We start from the raw sequence: 26370 nt of genomic DNA, 5'->3' as shown, positions 1-26370 counted from the left end.
CGGAGGACGTCCGATGACGTCAGAGCGCCGGCGTGGGACGCAGAAGTTCCGGGCCTTGGAGCGCAGAAGAGCCCGACCTGGCAGCCGGCCTGGCCAGGTCGGGCGCGCCACCGGAGACCACCGGGAGCCTGCGGAGCGGCGGCGAGGGCACCTCCTGCCTGCCACGGGCTGGAGGAAGCCCCAGGTAAGTGGAAATTGATTTTGATTTTTTACCCACCCTCCCTGAACCTTCCCTTTAAACCTCTTAATGGAAAGACTGGACCGAAATTTCAATGGATTCTAATGTAGCACTTCTCCAGCAACACCTATAACCTTTCAGAACACCTGGATTACTTGAGATGGCAAAGCTTTAAGCTGGATTGGATCTTCCTTGGTATCACACACGGCTGAACACTGCACACCCTCCTTGGAATTGACCTGAGACCTTAAAGACTAGCTGCCTCTTTGTGCCCGCCCTCTCCCATCCTGTGAGCAACTTTCATCGATCATCTACAGCATCTATGCTCAATAGACTATATTTTTCTACTTATATTATATATTATATCTTCAAATTCCTAAACAAAGGACTGTGTTTTCAAATCCATGCTGTCCATCCATACATCTCTGTGTAAGGACAATTCAGTCTATACAGGCCCTCTGATCTCTGCAGGATACCAGCCACAGCTGAGAAAGTTCACACCTTGACTCTAAATCAGGCCTTTCTCAGCAGGAGCCCTGAGCTGTCTCTTGTCCATCCTAATGTGTAAACATCAATATTCAGCACAGACACTTCTCGCTGTATACCAACCAAGAAATATTTATCCAATTGACAAATCGACAATAATTCTACTTAAGTCTGTTGGAATCTTCAGAAAGACAAAGAGAGGATCGAGAGGACGTGGGAAAAGACGTTCTTCACTGCAGAACCAAAATAACTCTGTGACAAAATCTACAGAGTACACCCAGCCAACAACCCTAATAGCTCCAGCACAATCCAGCAGAGATGACAGCCACACATCTGGAGACTGTTCTGTCCTGGAGTCCTCAATCTCAGACCCTAGCTCCCAGGGTAGCCCCATCAAGGCTGTCCTCTGTAACGTCAGATCGATAATCAACAAAACAGCAATCATACATGATCTAAGAGTCTTCTGATCTGGCCTGCCTGACTGAAACCTGGCTTTCTGAACCAGTTGGCCCCACCCTGGAGGTCGCCGTGCCAAAAAACTATTCCGTGATATACTGCAACAGGAAAGAATGCAGGGGAGGAGGGGTTGCACTTTGCTTTAGATCAGCTTTGAAAATCAGACCACTTATTGTAGATCCTACCAACTCGTTTGAATGCCTGGGGGTGCAACTTTCAGCTGAGAAAAACATTAACATATTGCTGATCTACCGCCCACCAGAAAAATACTCAGACTTCATTCAGGAACTTGTAGACCTATGCAACCTAACACTGGAACACCCCAGATGGATTGTTCTTGGAGATTTCAATACATGGGTGGATGACACATCTTCACAATTTGGAATAGAGCTACCTCGTGCCTTACATGAACTGGGCTTCCTCCAATCAATCAGTTCTGCTACTCACAGGAAAGGTCACACTCTGGACCTTATATTCCATACTGGGCTGTCAATAGCCAATGTGGAAATTAATCCTGTTGCCTGGTCAGACCATCACACTATCCACTTCTCCCTCTCAATACCAGCTGTCAAAAACCAGGTCAAGAATCAAATAAAATATCGCCGCTTAAAAGTGCTAACACTTCAACATATCCGAGATAACCTTAGCTTTGATGAATTGACTGACTCCAGCTTGGACCCTGATACTCTGGTGTTTAAATACAACAAATGTGTGTCCTCCACCTTTGAGACCATTGCTCCTCTGCGCACCAAATATCTTACTCCACAGCATCATGCAGTGGTTTGATAACGCTATAAAAGAGCTTAAAAGACAAGGCCGAAAACTTGAGAGACTGTGGCGCAAATCTCAGTCCCAGAAGACAAACATGCCTTAATCCTCCACTTGAAGAGCTACCAAAAGGTAATCACGGGAAAAAAAAAATCATCCTTTCTATCACAAGAGATTGCAAATGCAGTTAACAAACCAGCCCAACTGTTCCGCACAGTGGAAAAACTCTGCAACCCGGCATGTCAAAAACTTAATATCGAGTCTTCAAAGGACCTCTGTGACCAATTTGCCCATTTCTTCACAGACAAAGTCTCCGCTATAAGGTCCGCCATCCAACTTACAGCATCTGAGCCTAATATAGCGCCGAAGACCATTAGCAGAGACAATGGAACACCTTGGTCAAACTTCAAAGAAATTGATGAAGAAGTCACATCAAGCATCCTCCTTCACGTCCGCCTAACTACCTGTGACCTGGATCCTGGCCCAACACAGTTCATGCTGAACTGCCCCGACCTGTTCGTACCGGTATTCCTCAAAATTGTTAACTGTTCCTTACAATCAGGGATATTTCCTGCTTTACTGAAGGAAGCAATCATCAGGCCTCTCCTCAAAAAACCCTCCCTGGACCCAGATGCAATGACCAGCTACAGACCTGTCTCTAACCTCCCCTTTCTGGGCAAGCTAATTGAAAAAGCTGTTTACCTCCAGCTAGAAGCCAAAAATCCTACAAAACAACAGTTATGACCCATTCCAGTCTGGCTTCAGGAAACACCACAGCACTGAAACTTCCCTCATCCAAATATGCAACCACCTGCTCATGGCAAGAGACGGAGGAGAGTGCTCGATCCTCATACTGCTAGACCTTTCTGCAGCCTTTGATACAGTTGACCATGACATCTTGATAAACAGGCTACATGAATACTGCGGCATTGATGGCATAGTTCTTCAGTGGTTCCAATCCTTCTTGAGTGGCAGAACCCACAAAGTGTCTATGGGGCCCTTCCTGTCCACGCCTGTATCACTTAAGTATGGGGTGCCCCAGGGCTCAATCCTCTCTCCCCTTCTTTTCACGATTTACATGTTACCGCTGGGAAAACTAATTCAAAAACATGGCCTGACCTACCACTGCTATGCAGACGACACCCAACTATATCTTTCCTTCAAGCCTGGTGTGACAGACCCAACTCTAACTATAAACGCCTGCTTACGTGAACTACAGAAATGGATGAATGACAACTGGCTGAAACTAAATGCAGACAAAACTGAAGTCCTTCTGATTGGAGGGCAGAGCATGATAACAAAACAACTTAACTTGCAGTCTTCACCACTGAGAACAGGAGGCACGGATCTACCCAGCTCTGATCATGTGCGTAGCCTGGGAGTTCTAATTGATGGGGATTTAAACTTCAGAACTCAAATCTCTGCTGTGGTGAAATCATCCTATTTTCACCTGAAGAACATTGCAAAAACCAAGCACCTCATACCCCCAGAAGATCTGCCAACCTTAGTCCACGCCTTCATCACATCCCGACTGGATTACTGCAATGCTCTCTACACTGGCCTTCCAAAAAAGGTCTTGTACCACCTACAGCTGATACAGAATACTGCTGCCAGACTGCTAACCAACCAACCCCGTCACTGCCACATAACGCCAGTCCTGCACTCCCTTCACTGGCTACCTATAGAATGGAGGATCCTATTCAAGATCGGCCTACTGACATTTAAATCCCTGAATAATCTAGGCCCTGGATACATGAAAGATATGTTGCAGCTGCGTAGCAATCCCCGCATTCTCAGATCAACAGGTTCTAATAATCTAGTCATACCCAGAGTCCACTTGGAAACTTTTGGTTCCAGAGCCTTCTGTTATGCTGCCCCTACGTTTTGGAACTCCTTACCTCAACAGATCAGGACAGCTTCATCCCTGGACGTGTTTAAATCCAGACGACTGAAAACCCACCTGTTCAGTTTGGCATTTGCAGAAATATAACTTTTGTTGTGTGAATACTTTATCCTACTAATTACTGAATCTGAGAGAGCCTAAGCGCTTTGAGTCCTATGGAAGAAAAGCGCTATAGAAATGTTATTGTATTGTATTTCTGCCCTTTACTTTTTTTCTTGTCTCCTCCAATCGCTGGGTCACCTCAGCCTTGCTTGTAAACACAAGTGAGTAGGGGATCAGGTTTCAGATAAGCAGCAGGCAGGGAAATAAAGGGAAGAGGAGGAATATATAATAGATAAAAAGAACCCCCAGCATGCAAATCTTTGGCACCGACTACTAAAGAGCCAGTGCTCTTAAGGTATATGATAACTCGAAGTCATAACAGCAGAATTAGTTTTGAAAGTTTTAAATGCAGGCTTAGCATCTTTATCACTTAATACACTCAGACCAGTTGCTGTTGAAATTTTTGTTTTATGGTGACAATACCGCTTTAAGGCTCTCTTTCTCCTTTTTCTGACGACACCTAAATCGTCACCCTACACCTTTAGATTTCTCTATTTTCGCAATCAAAATCGTGGCCGCGGCAATTTCAATCGCGAAAATAGCGAAAACTAAAAGGCGTAGGGCGGCGGTTTATATATCATTGGAAAGAGGAGAAAGAGAGCATTAAAATGATATGCATCTTTCCATAGTTTCTGCACTGCTCGGAGTCCCTTTAAAAGGCTTACTCTAAGGTTTAGTGCACATCTGGGGCTATCCTACCTGCTTCTCTGCTGCCTCGAGCAGCTCTAAATACCAAAAGTGATTGGCAACGGTTTGGCCGCATGCTAAACAACCAGTTGGACCAGTTGGGAGGCATCAGAGAGCACCTGTACAAACTTTGTGAAATTGCCCAAAACAATCCCAATCGATTGTTTAACCACATAAGGACCGGGCTATTTTGGAAGGATCTGTGCTGGGTGGGCTATTCAGCCCACAGCACAGATCCTGTTGCAGACAGGGCGATCAGACTTCCCCCCTTTTTCCCCACTAGAGGGATGTCCTGCAGGGGGAGTCTGATCGCCGCCAGCTGCCTGCGTGTTGCGGGGGGGGGGGCGGCTCCTCAAAGCCCCCCTTCGCAGCGATTCCCAGCCTCGCTCCCTTTCCGGGCGGCCGTATGGATGTAAACAGCGGGGATTTCTTCCCCGCGTGTTTACAATTAGCCTGCGAGCCGCAATCGGCGGCTCACAGGTCGTTCACGGATACACCCTCCGTGAACGGACATGGAAAGGCCGTTTCCATGCAATTCCACTTACGACCAGCCGCCGCCTATCGGCATTAGGCGGTCGTTAATGATCTGAGTTGCAAGTGTGTACGAACCCTCAGGGCCCATTTTCACAGCAGTGGTGCAGAGTGATGCACTTTGAGCATTACAGCTATGAGCTACAGGAGTACAAAGTGGCTTGGTCAGAATCAATACGGCCAGCTGGTTGTATCAAACTGGACACGTTTTCTCAATGGCACCATGGTAACGAGGTGTCCAGACAGTGGCAGAGGAGCGCCCATTATGCTCACCATTCCTTTCCAAGGAGCACCCTTGGGTGCTAGCATGGTTTAGGTGACCCAGTAGAAAAACTCATAGGGAAATTTCACTAACGTGATTGGGTGGACAGCACCATTTCGGACTTCTAGGTTTCGGATATGATGTAGTAAAAATACGCCCACACTATCATTCCAATTAGAATATTTCAAATTGTAGAGAGTGCTGTGATTGGAGAACGGTTCCCTATGAGGTTTCCTTCTGGGTCACCTAACCCATACTAGGTGAATTTGGAAGGTTGGAGGAACCCAATTGGAGTGATAAATAAGTCTTCAAATTAAAGAAGATAAAGAGTAAGAGTAGGTTTGTCTTAATAAAATAAAATTTACTAAAATAGGATAAAATATAATTTCATTTATTAATTGCGAACAGCACTATGACAACGCGTTACTCGGCGTAAGCCGCTTTCTCAGGTCAAATGAGTGCCAGCTGTATAGCTGTCGAAGGTCCGGAGGCGCCTATATACCCAGTATATAGGTAGGGTATATGAATGAAATTATATTTTATCCTATTTGATTAAGTAAATTTTATTTTATTAAGAGAAACCTACTCTTACTTTTTATCTTCTTTAATTTGAAGACTTATTTATCACTCCAATTGGGCGCCTCCAACCTTCCAAATTCACCTATTATATCCTACTCAGTAGGATCTTTTTCGTTCTCTCACTTCAGGAGAGTCGAAAAAATATATTTTTTCATTTTGGAGTTGCGACCGAGGATCTACAAGAAAAGGCAGAGTGGAGACGGTACTTCTCCACTTGCACATACGAGTGGTTGCCTCTTTGGAGCAACCCACCTTTGTGAGTATAATTGAAATAAAAGTGAAATTTATACCACAACTCTACTGACAAAATACTTTTCCATTCATGCCATGACACCCCTCCCTTTCCATGTATTACTTAGGTCACTAGGAAAGTAAGTCTGAACTGCTTCTGTGCCAGTTTTGCTCAGTGTGCATTGCCTGGGAGGAAATTGAGGTTGATTCACTACCGTGTTTCACCTAAAGTAAGACATCCCCTGAGAATAAGCCTTAGCAGGAATTCCTAGCATGCTTGAAATATAAGCCGTCTCTCAAATGTAAGCCCTACCTGGCAGCAGCCCACATAACAAAAGCAAGTCACACAATACATAAAAACTTATAGGGAAATTTCACTACTTCTAGGTTTCGGATATGATGTAGTAAAAATACGCCCACACTATTATTCCAATTAGAATACTTCAAGTTGTAGAGTGTGCTGTGATTTACTCTGTCTCAACCAAGAAGGTATTACACCAGATCGGGCTCCCGGTGGCCGGGTGTTTGTTTGCTTGTTTCTTGCCAGTTCCGAATTCTAACCAATACTAGCTCTATTTCCCTCTTTGCGCTCTGGTTCAGTAGCATGAAGGCCTGTTCACATATACCTAGTTGAGGGTAGATGCTATAGCACAAACAACAACACAGTGCATTCTTCTGAACTGTCCTCAACGGTACTGCCCCAATCATATCAGCATACTGGAAATACTGGCATATTGAGTTCTAAAGGTTAAGAGTTCTTTTACACTATATCAGTTGCTGTCAGCTATAACTGAAAGGACTACTGATGTGCAAGGCACTGTCCATGTTTCCCTATGGCCTCTTTCCACTCCACCCTGAAAAACTGAAGCTTTTTCATAATGCACTGCTATGGAAAGTTAAAACACAACGTATTGCAATGCATTAAAACGCATTACGTGTAAAAGGATCCTTAGGCCCTGTTCACAGTGATCAGTTGTGTTGCAGAATAATTCTGCATGTCAACTCACCGTCCATACAATTCTATGGGCCTGTTCACAGTAAAGGATTGCATTATTCTAACTCACTGCATGCAGGCTTTGTATTAAAGGAGAACTGTAGAGAGAGGTGTATGGAGGCTGCCATATTTATTTCCATTTAACCACTTCCCGACGCCTAACGCACAGGGGCGGCCGGGAAGTGGAGCCCGCAAGGACCAGCTCACCCACAGAGGCGGCGGTCCTTTTAGGGGCATGGGCGGAGCGATCGCGTCATCCGTGACGCGATCCTCCGCCGGCGCCTGACTCTGTTCACCCGCCGCAACATCCCGCCGGCCATACGGAAGCGCCGGCGGGATGTTAACCCCGCGATCGCCGCATATAAAGTGTATAATACACTTTGTAATGTTTACAAAGTGTATTATACAGGCTGCCTCCTGCCCTGGTGGTCCCAATGTCCGAGGGACCACCAGGGCAGGCTGCAGCCACCCTATGTCGCACCCAAGCACACTGATTTCTCCCCCCCCCCCCCTGCCCCAGATCGCCCACAGCACCCCTCAGACCCCCCCTGCCCAACCCCAGACCCCTGTTTGCACCCAATCACCCATCAATCACTCCCTGTCACTATCTGTCAACGCTATTTTTTTTTATCCCCCCCCTGATCACCCCCCCCCCACCCCTCAGATTCTCCCCAGACCCCCCCCCCCCCCCCCAGTGTACTGTATGCATCTATCCCCCTGATCACCTGTCAATCACCCGTCAATCACACATCAATCACCCCCTGTCACTGCCACCCATCAATCAGCCCCTAACCTGCCCCTTGCGGGCAATCTGATCACCCACCCACACCAATAGATCGCCCGCAGATCCGACGTCAGATCACCTCCCAAGTGCAGTGTTTACATCTGTTCTCTACCCTAAACACCCACTAATTACCCATCAATCACCCCCTATCACCACCTGTCACTGTTACCCATCAGATCAGACCCTAATCTGCCCCTTGCGGGCACCCAATCACCCGCCTACACACTCAGATTGCCCTCAGACCCCCCCTTATCAATTCGTCAGTGCATTAGTTACATCTGTTCTTCCCTGTAATAACCCACTGATCACCTGTCAATCACCTGGCAATCACCTGGCAATCACCCATCAATCACCCCCTGTCACTGCCACCCATCAATCACCCCCAGGCACTGCCACCCATCAATCAGCCCCTAACCTGCCCCTTGCGGGCAATCTGATCACCCACCCACACCAATAGATCGCCCGCAGATCCGACGTCAGATCACCTCCCAAGTGCATTGTTTACATCTGTTCTCTCCTCCAAACACCCACTAATTACCCATCAATCACCCCCTGTCACTGCTATCCATCAGATTAGACCCCTATCTGCCCCTAGGGCACTCAATCACCCGCCCACACCCTCAGAACGCCCTCAGACCACAGCCCTGATCACCTCGCCAGTGCATTGCTTGCATCTATTTCCCCCTCTAATCACACCTTGAGACACCCATCAATCACCTCCTGTCACCCCCTAGCACACCTACCCATCAGATCAGGCCCTAATTTGCCCCGTGTGGGCTCCTGATCACTCGGCCAAACCCTCAGATCCCGCTCAGACCCCCTTCCGATCACCTCCCCAGTGCATTGATTGCATCTATTTTCCCCTCTAACCACCCCCTGAGACACCCATCAATCACCTCCTGTCACCACCCTAGCACTCCTATCCATCAGATCAGGCCCAATACCTGTCATCTAAAAGGCCACCCTGCTTATGACCGGTTCCACAAAATTCACCCCCTCATACACCACCTGTCATCAAAATTTGCAGTTGCTTATACCCCTGAACAGTCATTTTGAGACATTTGGTTTCCAGACTACTCACGGTTTTGGGCCCGTAAAATGCCAGGGCGGTATAGGAACCCTACAAGTGACCCCAGTTTAGAAAAAAAGACACCCCAATGTATTCTGTTAGGTGTATGGCGAGTTCATAGAAGATTTTATTTTTTGTCAAAAGTTAGCGGAAATTGATTTTTTTTTTTTTTTTTTTCACAAAGTGTCATTTTTCACTAGTGACAAAAAATAAAATCTTCTATGAACTCGCCATACACCTAACGGAATACCTTGGGGTGTCTTCTTTCTAAAATGGGGTCACTTGTGGGGTTCCTATACTGCCCTGGCATTTTAGGGGCCCTAAACCGTGAGGAGTAGTCTAGAAAACAAATGCCTCAAAATGACCTGTGAATAGGACGTTGGGCCCCTTAGCGCACCTAGGCTGCAAAAAAAGTGTCACACATGTGGTATCGCCGTACTCAGGAGTAGTATAATGTGTTTTGGGGTGTATTTTCACACATACCCATGCTGGGTGGGAGAAATACCTCTGTAAATGGACAATTGTGTGTAAAAAAAATCAAACAATTGTCATTTACAGAGATATTTCTCCCACCCAGCATGGGTATGTGTAAAAATACACCCCAAAACACATTATACTACTTCTCCTGAGTACGGCGGTACCACATGTGTGGCACTTTTTTACACCCTAAGTACGCTAAGGGGGCCAAAGTCCAATGAGTACCTTTAAGATTTCACAGGTCATTTTGCGACATTTGGTTTCAAGACTACGCGTCACGGTTTAGGGCCCCTAAAATGCCAGGACAGTATAGGAACCCCACAAATGACCCCATTCTAGAAAGAAGACACCCAAAGGTATTCCCTTAGGAGTATGGTGAGTTCATAGAAGATTTTATTTTTTGTCACAAGTTAGCGGAAAATGACACTTTGTGAAAAAAAAAAAACAATTAAAATCAATTTCCGCTAACTTGTGACAAAAAAATAAAAACTTCTATGAACTCACCATACTCCTAACGGAATACCTTGGGGTGTCTTCTTTCTAAAATGGGGTCATTAGTGGGGTACCTATACTGCCCTGGCATTTTAGGGGCCCTAAACCGTGAGGAGTAATGTTGAAACAAAAATGACCTGTGAAATCCTAAAGGTACTCATTGGACTTTGGGCCCCTTAGCGCAGTTAGGCTGCAAAAAAGTGCCACACGTGGTATCGCCGTACTCGGGAGAAGTAGTATAATGTGTTTTGGGGTGTATTTTTACACATACCCATGCTGGGTGGGAGAAATACCTCTGTAAATGGACAATTGTGTGTAAAAAAAAATCAAACAATTGTCATTTACAGAAATATTTCTCCCACCCAGCATGGGTATGTGTAAAAATACACCCCAAAACACATTGTACTACTTCTCCCGAGTATGGCGATACCACATGTGTGGCACTTTTTTGCACCCTAACTGCGCTAAGGGGCCCAAAGTCCAATGAGTACCTTTAGGATTTCACAGGTCATTTTGAGAAATTTTGTTTCAAGACTACTCCTCACGGTTTAGGGCCCCTAAAATGCCAGGACAGTATAGGAACCCCACAAATGACTCCATTTTAGAAAGAAGACACCCCAAGGTATTCTGTTAGTAGTACAGTGAGTTCATAGAAGATTTTATTTTTTGTCACAACGCTGGCTGTAAACACTCTGCAAGCGTCCGTCTGAACCAGCCCTTAGGGTGCAAAAAAGTGCCACACATGTGGTATCGCCGTACTCAGGAGAAGTAGTATAATGTGTTTTGGGGTGTATTTTTACACATACCCATGCTGAGTGGGAGAAAGATCTCTGTAAATGGACAATTAAAAAAATTAAAAAAATTGTCATTTACAGAGATATTTCTCCCACCCAGCATGGGTATGTGTAAAAATACACCCCAAAACACATTATACTACTTCTCCTGAGTACGGCAATACCACATGTGTGGCACTTTTTTGCAGCCTAACTGCGCTAAGGGGCCCAAAGTCCAATGAGCACCTTTAGGCTTTACAGGGGTGCTTACAAATTAGCACCCCCCCAAAATGCAAGGACAGTAAACACACCCCACAAATGACCCCATTTTGGAAAGTAGACACTTCAAGGTATTCAGAAAGGGGCATGGTGAGTCCATGGCAGATTTCATTTTTTTTCGTCGCAAGTTAGAAGAAATGGAAACTTTTTTTTTTTTTGTTACAAAGGCCTCGATTCATAAAAGTGCTGTGGGGAAGGTAACGTCGAGCGGGGAAACACCGCTGTCGGTATTTCCGCCTTCAGGGTGGTAATTCATAAAAATTTTGCTAGATGTGACAGGCGTGCGGAGATATTCCGCTGTAGGCAGGCGTTAGGCTGTCGGGAGACATGCGGAAACAGGGGAAGCAGGCGGAGTCCCTCCGTGCGGTGTTCTCTCTGCAGCTGCTTGGGAGGTCTGTCCCATTCACTGCAATGTATTCCGCACGCTTCTCGCCACATCAGAGGTAGCGGTAATACCCGTCCGCATACCGCTACCTCTAATCTTTATGAATTGACTACTTGTTACTTTTGCTATGATAATCACCGCGCAAGGCGGTGATTGATCACTCTGCTCACGAATGTCGGCTTTTCATGCGGAAAAAGCCTTTATGAATACAGATTTTGCTGTGTGGTCGGTAAAGTGAGCAGTTTTCAGCATTTCCGAATGCGGAAATGCTTTATGAATCGAGGCCAAAGTGTAATTTCCGCTTACTTGTGACAAAAATTAATATCTTCTATGAACTCACTATGCCTCTCAGTGAATACTTTGGGATGTCTTCTTTCCAAAATGGGGTCATTTGGGGGGTATTCATACTATCCTGGAATTCTAGCCCCTCATGAAACATGTCAGGTGGTCAGAAAAGTCAGAGATGCTTGAAAATGGGAAAATTCACTTTTTTGCACCATAGTTTGTAAACGCTATAACTTTTACCCAAACCAATAAATATACACTGAATGGGGTTTATTTTATCAAAAACATGTTTGTCCACATTTTTCGCGCTGCATGTATACAGAAATTTTACTTTATTTGAAAAATGTCAGCACAGAAAGTAAAAAAAATCATTTTTTGCCAAAATTCATGTCTTTTTTTGATGAATATAATTAAAGGTAAAACTCACAGCAGCAATCAAATAGCACCAAAAGAAAGCTTTATTAGTGACAAGAAAAGGAGGTAAAATTCATTTAGGTGGTAGGTTGTATGAGCGAGCAATAAACCGTGAAAACTGCAGTGGTCTGAATGGAAAAAAAGTGCCTGGTCCTTAAAGCAGATCCGAGATGAAAAACTAAATATAACAAGTGACTTGTCTATATATCTTATCTAAAGTTTAGATATTTTACACAGCAAATCTATCTTCAAACAGCTTCAACAGTATATTAATATTTTTTCCTGTGATATAATAGGAGCAGACATGTTTTCTGCTTGTCACTATTACACAATTACACACACAGGCAAGCTTATCTGTATCTAGACATGCTAATCTGCATATTCTGTGAAAACTCCACTCTTATCTCCTCCATTACACAGGCAACTGATCTGTATCTGCACTGCAGCTCACAGATTGTGAAAACTGCCTCTGAAATCTATAGCTAGTAAGGGCCGGTTCACACGGACGCTTGGCGGCGTCTACCGTCAAGCGTTCGGGACCCATCGGCTAAACTCTCCCATTCAAGTGAATAGGAGCGTTTAGCATTGCGCGGTTACCGTCGATTACCGTCGATTGCATAAACGCGGCGTTCTGATCCCGATTTAACGCATCGTTTCGGCCGTCCCTAGAAGCCGCATGCAACGTCCAGGGACGGCTAGCCGGCGCGGCTTCATGTCCCCCTGCGGGGACGAGAAACGTCGATCGCGACGATCTCTGTACCGCCGCCACCGAACGGGACGTCACAGGACGACGCGACTTCCTGGCCGCCCCAACGCCGCCTGCCGTCCATGTGAACCGGCCCTAACACCTTTTTCACCTGACCAGACTGAAATCCCACAATCCCTTGCAAGCGCCAAGGCACTCTGGAGAAGCTATGGGTGTGGCTTGTTTAGTTTATAGGAAGTTAGGGTATTAAAACAAAACAAAAACGTATTTGGCTTGAGGAATGCCCTATAAACAATAGGAAAGGAACACAATTATGCAATGAGTAAAAGTTCATCTCGGATCCACTTTAAGGGGGGTAAAGCCCACGGTCCTCAAGTGGTTAAGCAATACCAGTTACCTGGCTATGCTGCTGATCCTCTGCCTCTAATACTTTCAGCCATAGACCCTGAACATGCATGCAGCAGATCAGGTTTTTCTGACAATTTTGACAGGTATGACAAGAGTAGCTGCATGCTTGTTTCTGGTGTGATTCAACCACTACTTCAGCCAAATAGATCAGCAGGGCTGCCAGGCAACTGGTATTGCTTAAAAGGAAATAAATATGGCAGCCTCCATTTACCTCTGACTACAGTTCTCCTTTAACGTCTATGCCCAGCAGGACTGGTACTAGACTGTTAGCCACCTGAGGCCATGAGGATGCCCCCCCCCCTTAGGTAGCATTGCCACCAGTAATAGGTAGCCTGGAGTGGGTAGCAGCAGTGGGGCGGCATTGCAGGAAGTGGCACAAGCAGCAGTGGAACGCAATGCTGGAGCACAAGAAGGAAGGTGAGTCATCGCCTCCCCGGCCCGCTCAATTACTTAAATGCTGGGTAAATAGTTGGAGGGGGAGCCCGAGGTGAAGGGGGGCGAAGTCTGACCCCCCTCCCCACTGCTCCCCCTTCCTGGCTGCTACCTCCTCCAGCTCGATGCAACAACAAGTAGGGCAGCGTGCCTCCCCCCCACACTTCTGCGGCTCCGCCACCTGAGGCACCTGCCTCATGGGTGGCCCGGGGCTGATGTCCAGTCTCCATTGCAGTTCACAGTCATTATAACACATGCGTTATGCAACTGGCCACTGTGAACCTAGCCTGAAGGTCCTATCACAGTGCATCAGTTGCATTGCAAAATAATTCTGTACGTAAAAATTGCTGTACTACCAAACTTGCGGTCCATTCAGCAGAGTGTGTGGATCGGATCCATTTGAACAAATATGAACGGATCCATAGGTTTACATTGGATCAGTTCTCATCCATTACAATCGGTTCAGTTGCGATCTCCTTTTATTGCCTGTGTGAACCAGGCCTAATGCAGCTTGCTGCTGTGCAATGCACCTAAGCAACGTGAGCAGTGCAATGCAGTATAACAGCGTGCAGCATCGTAAAGCACTGCATATAATCAAAACTTTAGCCAAAGCATTTTTTTTTTCAAACAGCATAAAGAACCGAGACCTGTGCCAGGTTGTTATTACTGTCTGTGTCTTCCACACAATAGCTTTCCCCTACATTTTCTGTGCCCATGATGACATCAGAACAGTTAGCAATACAGTATTACACAATGGACACCAGCTCTGTACACAACTGACAATTGATTTCCTCTGACTTCCTGTTTGTGTTCATGGGGCAGGAAGTCGAGAAAAAAAAGTCTTCTTTAGATGGGTCACTGACAACAATAAAAACACCATTCATTTTCAGTAGTAATCATGAATATTGGCCTGAATGCTTTCACTCGGAAACCCCACCCTAGTGTACACAGCAGTACTGTAATTCGCAAAGCTGCCTTTTAACACTTTGTTTTCGCGATCAGAGCACCAAACCCCTGCAAGTTGCCAGTCTCACCCTGTAAGTATGTGCTGACTGTCTCCGGGCTCCAAGAAGATATAGGCTCCATTACTGCACTTCCTGGCGGGGCACCTTGTGACGTCACTCAGGTAAGATTCTTCATGTTCTTCTGGTGGCGGGAGTGTCTGAATCAGTGCAGCAGAGGAGGAGAGTGCTTCCTCCGCCCCCTGGTGTTCACTGTTTATCGTACCAGCAAGCCCAAGTTCCACCTTGTATACAGATCATTTAATAGATAGAGAAATCCGAGCTGTGTGTAGTCTCAGTTTGAGCTTCTCTAGTCTCTGGTAATCACAATGTAACTGGACTACTTTTGTGCTGTATGGAGAGCTAGCTTTAGTTTCACTTTGAACTTTTCAAAGCTAAGCAGTTTAGATTAGAAAATCCTTATGTATGCTTGCGATGCATGTACTATACATGCATAGTGGAGAGAAGGGAATGTACACTGCACTGCACTGGTTGCAGGAAGCTGGATGATCTGGCTGGGATTTCCTTCTGCTGCTGTGACCCTGCATGCTACTTAGCTTCTGACACCCCTCCTCCACTCCACTTCTGACACCCCTCCTCCACTCCACTCTACAGCATTAGGTGGCCCCTTTTTCCCCTCCCCGTCTATAGAGGCACTACAGCTCCCAGCAAGTCTCCCCCTCTCCTATAGAAGAACTAAAGTGGCCAGCATGCCCTTGTAATCCACAGAGGCACTACTGTTCCCAGCATGTCCATCCCTCTATAGAGGCTCCACAGCCACAATATGCCCCTTTCCCTCAATAGAGGCACCACAGTTCCCAGCAAGCCCCTCCATATAGGCACCATGGATTTCCAAAGAGGCACCACAAGTCCCAGCATACCCCTCTTCCATATAATATTGGGTTGTTCTCCAGAGCCAGCTGCTGGGCCCCCCTTGGTCTTCCCAAATTGAATAGTGGTCCCCTGGATCTTCTAAGGAGTATTTATAGCAGAGCGAACTCACCTGCCCAGCTGACGTGCTCACCTGTGTGCTAACGCCTCCATCCTCGCAGTCGCATCATCTCCGTCACGGATTCGAGACTCCGTGACCCAGCAGTACATGAGTATGTACATGTCGCTAGGTCATGTAGATAAGGCACCTGCTAGGATGAAGCACACAGATGGAGGGAGGGAGCCAGCTGGATAGGAGAGTGCGCTACACTGCAAATACTCTACAGGGAACCACTATTCACATTGAGGCTGGCTTCAGACTGCATATTGGAGGCAGTGGTGGCGGATTACTGCGTTAATACATGGTAATCCCTGTCCGGGAGCTGGCCAAACAGGAAGTGATACCCGCTTGCACTCCCGTCTTGTTTTTGGAACACAATCGCACCGCCGCTGGCATTATTTTTAAAAATTGATGCGTAACCATAGACTTACATGACTTCCAGGCCGCCACAGATTGTTGCAAGCGGACGCAGGAGCCCCACAGTAACTTAAGTGATGTAACGTAAGTATTTACTAGAGTTAATGGGGTACTTCTGGCGCACCACACTGCACTGCAGGCAATGTGATTTAACCCCCCTAGACTGACATTGCCCTGCGGTAGCAGTGCGGTAAAATGCCACAATACAACGCCCCAGTGTGAAAGGGGCCTGAAGGAAGCCTGGGGGGCCCTGCAGCTGGCTCTGGGAGACAATATATATGGAGGTGGAGGGGCATGCCCTGGTGCTGCTATGGAAGGGGAGGAGTATGATGGTAGCTGTGGTGCCTCTATGGAGTGGGAGGGGCATGCTGGGAGCTCTGTTGTCTCTATAGAGGGGGAGGGGCATGCTGGCAGCTGTAGTGCCTCTATAGAGGACGTGGGAGGCATGCTGGGAGCTGTTTGTAGTTTATTGGGTCCGTCTCTGGTCGAATATGTTCTTTCAGTGCACTAGCATGACCGTGGGCGAGTGTATCTTTACTGGGCATGCGCAAGTAACGTCCACACATGCCCAGTAAAGTGAGGTGCTTTTGCATGAAGGAAAAGAGCCATGCACAGGTGCCTTAGTTCTACTGGGCAAGCGCGGAGCTCACTTGTGCATGCCCAGTACAAACACGCTTGCCCAAGATTCAAGCTTTTGCACTGAAGAAACCTATTTGACCATTTCACTGGGCATGTGGGGATGTTACTTGTGCAGGTCCAGTACAGATATTATCACCAACAGCCATGCTTGCTTAATGCAGAAACCTATTCGACAAGAGAGGGACCCAGCACTTACTTCAGGCTCCTTGCAGCCCCCTGGCGTTATCCTGTTCCAATGTCCTTCTGAGTCCCTCCAGCCAGCAGCTGTGACCCCTGCAAAGCTGGTCGGCCGCTGCCAGACGGTGGCTACTGTGCATGCACGGCCCTGAGCCACGTGCTTCCACGCCTATGAGCGATCTGTGACCCAGCCAACCCAGACGAGACTGCTGGGGGGCCTTTAGCTAGTAAAGGAGGGGGTCGGAGGAGAACGGGGGAAGAGGTGGGCATCAGGATAGCTTCCCGTACATGCCTGTTCCCCCCATTTCTCCTACTCACTTCAGCTCTGGTATCCTTTAATGTAACTGCAAAGTGTATTGTTGCTTTAAACTACCATTGATGCATTCTTTCTTGTGTGTATTTGGGCGGGGGCTTCCGTAACTGGGCCTCTAGGTTGTGTTTTCCCCTCAGTCCAAATGGTCCCAGTCCTCTTGGTTCCAGAGGTCTTTTAGTCTACTGGAAATTGTCACACATTTTTGTTTCCGCAATTATAAAGAGGAGCTAGTATGGTTGAGGTGAGCCCAGTCCACAGGGTACAGTTCTACAGTTACAGCGGCATCTACAACTTGAAGCATTCTAATTGGCCGTATAGTGTGGGCATATCATTACTACAACCTATCCGAAACCTAGCAGTTCGAGATGGCGCTGTCCACCCAATCATGTTAGTCGAATTTCCCTTTGGACTTTTTCATGACTCATCTCAACCTTACTAATGCCTAAAAGAAGGTACATGCACACATTAGATAGAAGTTGGCCCATAACTACTGCTTTGGACAACAATCGTTCACCTTTATAATGTGTGTATAGCATATGGCCGGCATCACTCAAGGTTCCAACATGTTGGATTGGATCCTTAATGACATCGGAGCATGCCCAATTGCAGTGTTATTTTCGCTCCCCTGCCAGCTCTCTCGTGTGCTGATCGTTGTCCCTTTGCCATTCTTAATAGCTACAGAAGGCATCACTAGCATCTGTACACCATCAGTCCCCTATTTGTCACCAAGGGATTGATTCCTGATGGGAGACAATAATCCTGGTATACACATACAATTTTGATTGCCCAATTTCACCACTTCCGTGTTGTGTGAGGATCAACAGATTTTGAATACTATGAACAGATGCGTAGTTAAGCTCTTATGCTAGGAATACACGGTAAGATCCGGCGGCTCGATTAGCCGGCGGATTGACTCCCGCCGCGTCCCCGCGGCCACCCGGATCGATTCCCGCTTGTCCCCACGGGCGCTTTTTTATCTTCCGCTCAATTTCCGCTATTGTCCGCCTGCGGGTATCGAGCGAGGAATCGATCCATGCGGTGATCGGACACGTCGGATATTATCAATCGAGCCATCAGGCTCGATTGATAAGCCTGCGTGACTGCCGTGTATGCCCAGCATAACAGAAGAATCTAACAGAAAATTGTATGGTGTAGTCCCAGCATCAGGGCCCGTTTCCACTACACGCAGTGTGATCACCGTACCACAAGCAAACTGCGGTCGCAATGCGGTGTGGCTAAATTTATGGAAAGCATGCTGCAGTTTTCTGCAGTTCGCTTCCGGGTCCCATAGGGGGTGTATTGAGCCGCATCACGGCGCGACCGTAAGTGTGTGCGGTGCAGTGCGATGATTGCACAGCAGCATTTCGACCAGTGAAAACAGGCCCTTATACTACATACTACTATGTACCGCATCTGAGAACATTTTAGCAGACATTTCATGCAATTTCTCATTGACTTGTATGTGATTGTGGCTACTGAAGTCCGCATTATAGCGCATCTCACAGCACATGCTGTGCATCAGAAAATGAGTGTGCAAAATCACGTTCGTGCACACCTCGTTTACTGGGGACGGGCCCTTAAGCCTCATACATGCTCAAGTTGAATTTAACAGGAGTCCAGGGGTGAAAGAATGAGGGGTGGTGCACAAGCAAGCAGCAATGCAATGTGATTATTTGTCGCTGTCAAAAATCCAGCAGGACAAACTGCTAAACAACAGCTGACACCTCAGAGAACAATTGTCTTGGCTAAGAATTTTTGTAGTATGTTTAATAACCGTAAAGTGTACCTGTAGGGAAAAAAGTTCCCTTACAGTGTAGTAGTCACCTCTGGATCCTGGAGAGGCTTCCCCCATCCTCCTCCACCAGCCTGAGACCCCCGAAAAATCCACTTGTCAACAGCTGGCGCATACGCTGTAGCACAGACTTACTTAGGCTCTGGCAGAAAAAGCCAAGCCTGGTCAGGTTCATGATACTGCGCATGCATGAGCAATCTGCACAGTAGTATGGACCCAATGAGCTCAGCAGGAGCACAAGCAGGTCTGTGCTACTGCACAGGTGCAGTGTGGCTACACTTTGGAGCTCCCATCGCTGGATCAGCCTGGCTGAGTAGAATGGGGGAAGCCTTTTGAGGATCCAGAGGTTTCTCCCTCCTGAGTTAGTATTCAGATATACCTGTAGCATACCTCACAAGTCGACCTGAGACGAGAAGCATCTCAGGTTCCATTCTTACCTGAGGCTTTCTTAAGCCCCATTAGGACTGCTCGCCCCTCGCTGTCTCCCTGGGTGACTCCTGTCACCCACAATTGTCCCTGAAAGCCTGGCCGAGTTATGCTCCATCGCGCATGCGTGGCCAGGCGCGCTCCCGTACCTGGGAGCAACCAGTGCCTGCACAGAAGTACTTCTCTCCCAGGGACAGAAGCATGCCAGGCCGCGTATGCGCGATAGAGCACAACTCGGCCAGGCTTTCAGGGACAATTGTGGGTGACAGGAGTGACCCAGGGAGGCAGCGAGGGACGAGCAGTCCTAACGGGGCTTAAAGAGATTCAGAGCTGGATTAAATAAACGTTTTACACATACCTTGGGCATCCTCCAGCCTCATACGCTCCGATTGCATCTGCGCCGCCATCCTCCTCTGTCCGCGGCTTCGGTACAGGGTCCCCGCACTTTTGTCAGTCGGAGCCAGTCTACGCAGGAGAAGTGCACCCTCTACGTATCTCTCCAGCGTCCAGAGACCTCGCTTCTAAGGTATGTTTATGTGAACTTTTTTGCAAAACACTTTGAGATGAAGATTATAACATATGCCTGTGCTTTGGCAATATGGGAGATCTAATTAGGCATAACTAATTAATGCCCTTACAAAGATGAGAAAAGCAGCAAGCATAGACAGAACTCTTCTGGCATTCCGTAGCAGGAACAGCTGCATAAACAATCACTGGTCATAAACCGAAATGGCTAATCCAAAACTACTGAGCCATGATCCTCTGGGAGTTTTAGTAGATTTTTTGATGTTAAGTAAAAAAAGACGTTTGCCTTCTTAAAACAAAAGGTATTTGCAATTATTCAGATTGGAATGAGCATCACTGCTGAATATGCAAATCATCCTTTGTTTTCCCTGTAAGCTAAGTACACCTCCAGATCCGCTGGAATGCAATGACGTGCCAGCTTATTAATTGTACAGAGCCACAAGCATCCAACATGCATACAGACTGCTTCGGATTGGTTGATCCTCTTCACTCTGTATGCATGTTGGATTGTGGCTCTGTACAATGAACAAGCTGACACATCATTGCATTCCAACTGTTCTGGATGTGTGTTTAGTTTATATCAGTGATGGCTAACCTTGGCACTCCAGCTGTGCTGGAACTACAAGTCCCATGAGGCATTGCAATACTCTGACATCTCTAAGCATAACTCAGGGAGGCAGAGGCATGATGGGTTTTGTAGTTTAGTCACAGCTGGAGTGCCAAGGTTAGACATCACTGGCTTACATGGATAACAAAGGGGTGGTTTTCATATTCAGCAGTGATACATTGTAGAAAAATAGTAGACAGCAGGGGAGGCATCAATCCTTGCAATTTAAGTTTTATTCAGGGATCAGCATACAGGACATACCAAGCACGTATGGGTGCACAGACACCGGCCTTACAGCCGTTTTGTGGAAATACTGCTTCTTCAGAGACAAAAGGTGTACCCCTATGGGATCCTTGGTCTCTGAAGAAGCAGTATTTCCGTGAAGCAGCTGTAAGGCCGGTGTCTGTGCACCCATACAGGGCAGCCATCAGGGGGGGACAACTGACACTGCAGTGAGGTGCCCAGGGTTTCTGAGGACCCTGGGCCCCCAAAGCAATGGAAGGGCCGCATGTGCTGGCTGCGGGTCTGTGGCTCGCTAACCAGCACACTGCACTCCAGAGAGAAGAGTGACATCAGCGCTTGAATGTGGGGAGCAGATGAGTGAGCCCGCTACAGCGGACTTTCTATACTGGGGCACCACCTATATCTGGCTACAGGCTACCTATACTGGGCCACCACCTATACCTGGCTACCTATACTGGGGCTGGAACCACCTATTCCTAGCTACCTATACTGGGGCACCACCTATATCTGACTACCTTCACTGAGGGCACCACCTGTACCTGGCTACCTATACTGGGGCACCACCTATACTTAGCTACTTATACTGGGATGCCTATAGCTTGCTACCTATACTGGGGGGTACCTGTACCTGGCTAACCTATACTGGTGCAGCACCCATACCAGGCTACCTATACTGAGGGCAACTATACCAGGCTACCTATACCGAGGCACCATCTATAGTTGAATACCTATACTGGAGCACCTGTATCTCGCTGGCCTATCCTGGGGCACCAGCTATACCAGGCTACCTATACTGAGGGCATCTACACCAGGCCTCCTATCCTGGGGCCCAACCTATAACTGGCTACTTATACTGGGGGAACCAATACCTGGCTATCTATACTGGGGGCACCTATACCTGGGTAGGGCAGGGGGATGAGCTGAGACAGATTATCTATGATCACATCTGATATATGTTATCGCATAGTGCCCATCTTTGGAAATAAAAGCTCACTTGCAGTGCCAATCCTCTCCTCCTCTTCTTTGTCTTATCCAGTGCACCTATATGGATCTGAGCATACTGATGTGGCGTCCAAGGTTGGGAAGCATGTGTATCCTGCTTGGCTCCCTCATTACCAATTGTCTCATGCAGTAGTGCCAACTGTCTTTTCCCTTTATACAAGTATTTTATAATTTGTTACTGACATTTCCATCACTGGTTTGGTGGTTGGTTCATGGAGTAGCATCACCTTTAACTTGTTATTGTCACAGACCTGAATGGAGAAACAGGGTTTGACCACAGTTTGCAGTATACAGACACTGGAACCAGGGGATAAGGTGCAAAAATAAAGATTGATTGAAAATGCATGCAAATATCATGCAAACCTATGCACAGCACAAAATATATACAACAACCTGGGAAAGCAGTGGTAAATATATATAACACCCTGACTATCTAACTAGCTAAATATATACACAATCACAGTAACACAGGGAGCAGGCAAAGACAGTTCAACCATTTAATGACAACCTAACGTACTAAAACGTCATGCTTTACCCTATTAACAGCAACATGACGTTTTAATACGTCGTTCCCGCCGCCGCTATCGCCGTGTGTGCGCCGCTACCGCCGCCGATTCCGCCGGGATCCCGTGCTGAGTGATTGGGGAAGAGGACTGAACGGTCCTCTACCCAATCGCAGTGCCTGGAGTGAATGGACGTGACCGCGAACAGCGGCTACGTCCATTCACAAAAACAGGAAATTGTTACTGTTCAATAAAGTGTGAAAAAAAAAAAAAGTGATCACTTCCTATAATGAAGTGTTGTGGCCAAAAAGTATATTACACATACAAAATACATACATACACAATTACATACACATCATTAATAAAATTACACTTACAACCCTCCCACCCAAAAAAAAAAACACTTGTAAAAAAAAATTCAGCTTAAAATAAATAAATAAATAGTTTCCTTATGGACTCAGCTTTTTTTAATCTATATTTTATGGGGGAAAATTAATTTTAATTTATTACATTGGGGCTGGTAATTATGGCCAGAACAAAAAAAAACAAAACAGAAAAATAACACCTATATTTCAAAATAATATATTGTCGCCATACATTGTGATAGGGACATAATTTAAATGGTTTAATAATCGGGACAACTGGGCAAATAATATGTGTTTGTTTTATCCACAGGAGAATGTTTAATTTTAAAACTATAATGGCTAAAACCTGAGAAATAATGATTTTTTTCTTTTTTTTTGTTTTTTTCTCATTAAAACGCATTTAGAATAAAAATATTCTTAGCAAAATGTACTACTCACAGAAAGCCTAATTGGTGGCGAAAAAAACGAGGTATAGATCATTTTCTTGTGATAAGTAGTAATAAAGTTATTAGGGAATAAAAGGGAGGAGCACTGACAAGTGAAAATTGCTCTGGTCCGTTAGAGCATGGGTCCCCAACCTGGGGGCCGTGGCCCCCTGGGGGTCCTTGGGCAGATTTCTGGGGGGCCGCAGCTTCTCCCTCTCCCCCTGCGGCCTCCGCTCCTGTTACCTTATGAGCGGGCGGCCGCTTCCTTCCTTATATTCCTTCAGTCGCGGCTCTCCTCTTCGCAGCATGTCGTATTACAGCAGCACTTCCTGCACGGATGCTGTAAGGAGCCAAGGGAGGCAGGACAGCGGTTCCCATAGTAACGGTGATGCGTATCGCCGCTACAGGAAGCCATTACCCCACCTCCTTCCCTCCTTACAGCAACCGCGCAGGAAGCGCTGCTGTAATACGACATGCTGCGAAGAGGAGAGCCGCGGCTGAAGTAATATAAGGAAGGAAGCGGACGCCCGCTCATAAGGTAACAGGAGCGGCGGCCGCGGGGGGGAGAGGGCACCTCTGCTAGCTACACTGGGGCAGCTATACTGGGGTAACTACTGGGCTAACTGTACTGGCTACACTGGGCTAACTGTACTAGGCATACTGGGCTAACTGTACTTGCTATACTGGGCTAACTATACTTGCTATACTGGGCTAACTGTACTTGCTATACTGGGCTAACTGTACTTGCTATACTGGGCTAACTGTACTTGCTATACTGTGGCAACTGTACTAGCTATACTGTGGTAACTGTACTAGCTATACTGTGGTAACTGTACTTGCTATAGTGTGGTAACTGTACTAGCTATACTGGGGTAACTGTACTAGCTATACTGTGGTAACTGTACTTGCTATAGTGTGGTAACTGTACTAGCTATACTGTGGTAACTGTACTTTCTATACTGTGGTAACTGTACTAGCTATACTGTGGTAACTGTACTAGCTATACTGTGGTAACTGTACTTGCTATACTGGGGTAATTGTACTAACTATATTGGGGTAACTATACTGCCTAACTAACTATACTGAGGCAACTATAGTCCTTATACAGGGGCAACTGTGTTAGCTACCTATACTGGGGGCAACTATACCTAGATACCTACTTACCTATATACTACACTCAAAATCAGGGAAAAGAGGGGGGGGAGCTGCTGCCGCCGCCCCTAACCACGCCCCCCCTCCCCCCGGGGGGCCCCAGAGAAAAGTTTGGTCGGGATAGTGGGCCCCGGGCTTAAAAAGGTTGGGGACCCCTGCGTTAGAGTAAAAACCCTTGGGGGTGAACTGGTCAATACAGAGTATCAGGGTCAGCAGCGGTAAATCAGACATAACAAGGTACAGAGGAATGAGCAGAGGCAAAGTCAGGACTAGCAAGGTTCAGCAACAGGTTATCAGAAAAGCACGGTACCAGGGATAAGGCAAAAGGCAAGGTCTAGGCAGGAAAACAGGTTCAGCAATACTAATAGAGATAGAAAAACACAAGGACACCAGGAGCCCGATATCGTGTATTATCGTTGCAAAACCTGGTCTATCGTAGTGAAAATATACTCACAATTTCGGGGTTGCTTTTAAAGGCAACCACCATCAGATCATGTGGAGAAGTACCGTCTCCACTCGGCCTTGTTGGTCGCGGCTCCCGGAAAAAAAATCACCACTATAATAATACGGTGTAACCCCAAGTCATGAGGTGCTATTTAGCAAAAGACACTGTGGGAGGCGCCCCTATGTTTCAAAGCATATAGTGCACAGGCATAATCAAAGGTAAGGGTAGTAAGTCTTACCTGGTATGAAGACTCATGCACATAATAGTAGTAGAAATCAATTTATTTAGCACTAGGGACCCTAGTGCTAAATAAATTGATTTCTATAGTAATATTGCTGTGCACAGACAGTGCACAGCAATATTACTGTTACTACCGACAGCGGTACTTGAGTACCACAAGCGATGCTATGGTAACATGTGTTAGTAATGCTGTTAACGTACCAACGCTTGCGTCACTCGAGTATGGCAGGTCGCCCTAATACCACAACTAGTGATAACCTGCTGCCAGTAGTAATGGAAATTTTGCTGTGCGCTATCTGTGCACAGCAATATTACCACAGTTTGTGCATCAATCCCCATGTAACTACCAGAGCTTCAAACTGTGATTCAGATCTTGTTTTCTTGTTTGTGCTATCACAAAAAATGTGCCTGAAGTCCACTGCTCTTGTACACTAATTTTTAACAGAAAACACAGAGCATTATTTTTATTTTTGAGCATGAAAATTTTCATTGACCATTTTAGCCTATAGGTGTTTTCACCTCAAGGACGGAAGCAATTTTCCCCTGTCAGCACTCCTCCCATTCATTCGCCAATAACTTTATCAGTACGTATCACTCCTAAATAATCTGTCTTTTTTTTTTGCCATAAATTAGGCATTTGGAGGTGATACTTGCTGTCAGTAATTACTTTATTTTCTATGCATTTCATAAACAATGCTACTATAGATAAAACCCACACATTTTATTTGCCCAGTTGTCCTGGCTATCACAACATTTAAATTATGTTCCTAGTACAATGTATGGCGACAATATATTATTTGGAAATAAATGAGTATTTTTCCTGTTTCTACCCTATCAATAATCACAAGCCCCTTATTTGCTAAAATAAGAGTAAGATATCCTCATTACATACATATTAACCAGTTCAGGACCACAATAACTACCCCCCCTCCTATAGTGATCAGGCTATTTTTTACAATGAAGTGCTCTGCAGCTTTAATAGCTCGCTGCAGAGCCATACGATGCAACACACACATGAATCCCCCCCTTTTCTGCCCACCAACAGAGCTTTTTTTGGTGGGCTCTGATCGCTGCTGCAGGCTTTACTTTTTTTTTATTAATTTATTTTTTTTAATTAAAAATTACTATGTTTTAGTAATTTTTTTAGACCCTCCCTCCCCCTGTCAGCCAATCAGGGCATCAGCCTATAAGAGGAGATCTCGATCTGAGCCTCTCCAGGGGACAACAGAGTAACATGGCTGTCCCCAGTACAGCACTGCGGTCTAATGCAGCGCTGTGCTGGGGACAAACAAAAGAAACTGCCGATTCATTTTTTTCAGTCTGCTAGTCCGCTGGCAGACTTTTGACGGAGCAGAGCTCCGTCACTCAAGTGGGGATGCGATCCCCGCTAATCTCCGCCCACCGATCTTGATGCCTTTCGGCATTA

The 26370-nt window shown here is 46.4% G+C and overlaps 1 protein-coding gene across 3 annotated transcripts in view; it reads right to left on the bottom strand.

Annotated features, from left to right (window-relative positions):
- CNKSR1 (connector enhancer of kinase suppressor of Ras 1) overlaps nt 1–19873 on the bottom strand; it is a 90386-nt gene extending 70513 nt beyond the window's left edge. For 2 of the 3 annotated variants that reach the window (XM_068269211.1, XM_068269213.1), the window contains exon 1: nt 14716–14824. In XM_068269211.1, coding sequence (XP_068125312.1) covers nt 14716–14767 — 52 coding nt within the window. In that variant the 5' untranslated portion in view covers nt 14768–14824. Of the gene's footprint in view, nt 1–14715; nt 14825–19795 lie in introns of those variants that run through there. The other variant, XM_068269212.1, reaches the window with a different exon arrangement.
- Between the last annotated feature and the right edge of the window lie 6497 nt (nt 19874–26370).

Source organism: Hyperolius riggenbachi, chromosome 2, assembly GCF_040937935.1.
Source record: "Hyperolius riggenbachi isolate aHypRig1 chromosome 2, aHypRig1.pri, whole genome shotgun sequence".
NCBI lineage: Eukaryota > Metazoa > Chordata > Amphibia > Anura > Hyperoliidae > Hyperolius > Hyperolius riggenbachi.
This window is presented reverse-complemented; position numbering and strand designations above follow the sequence as displayed.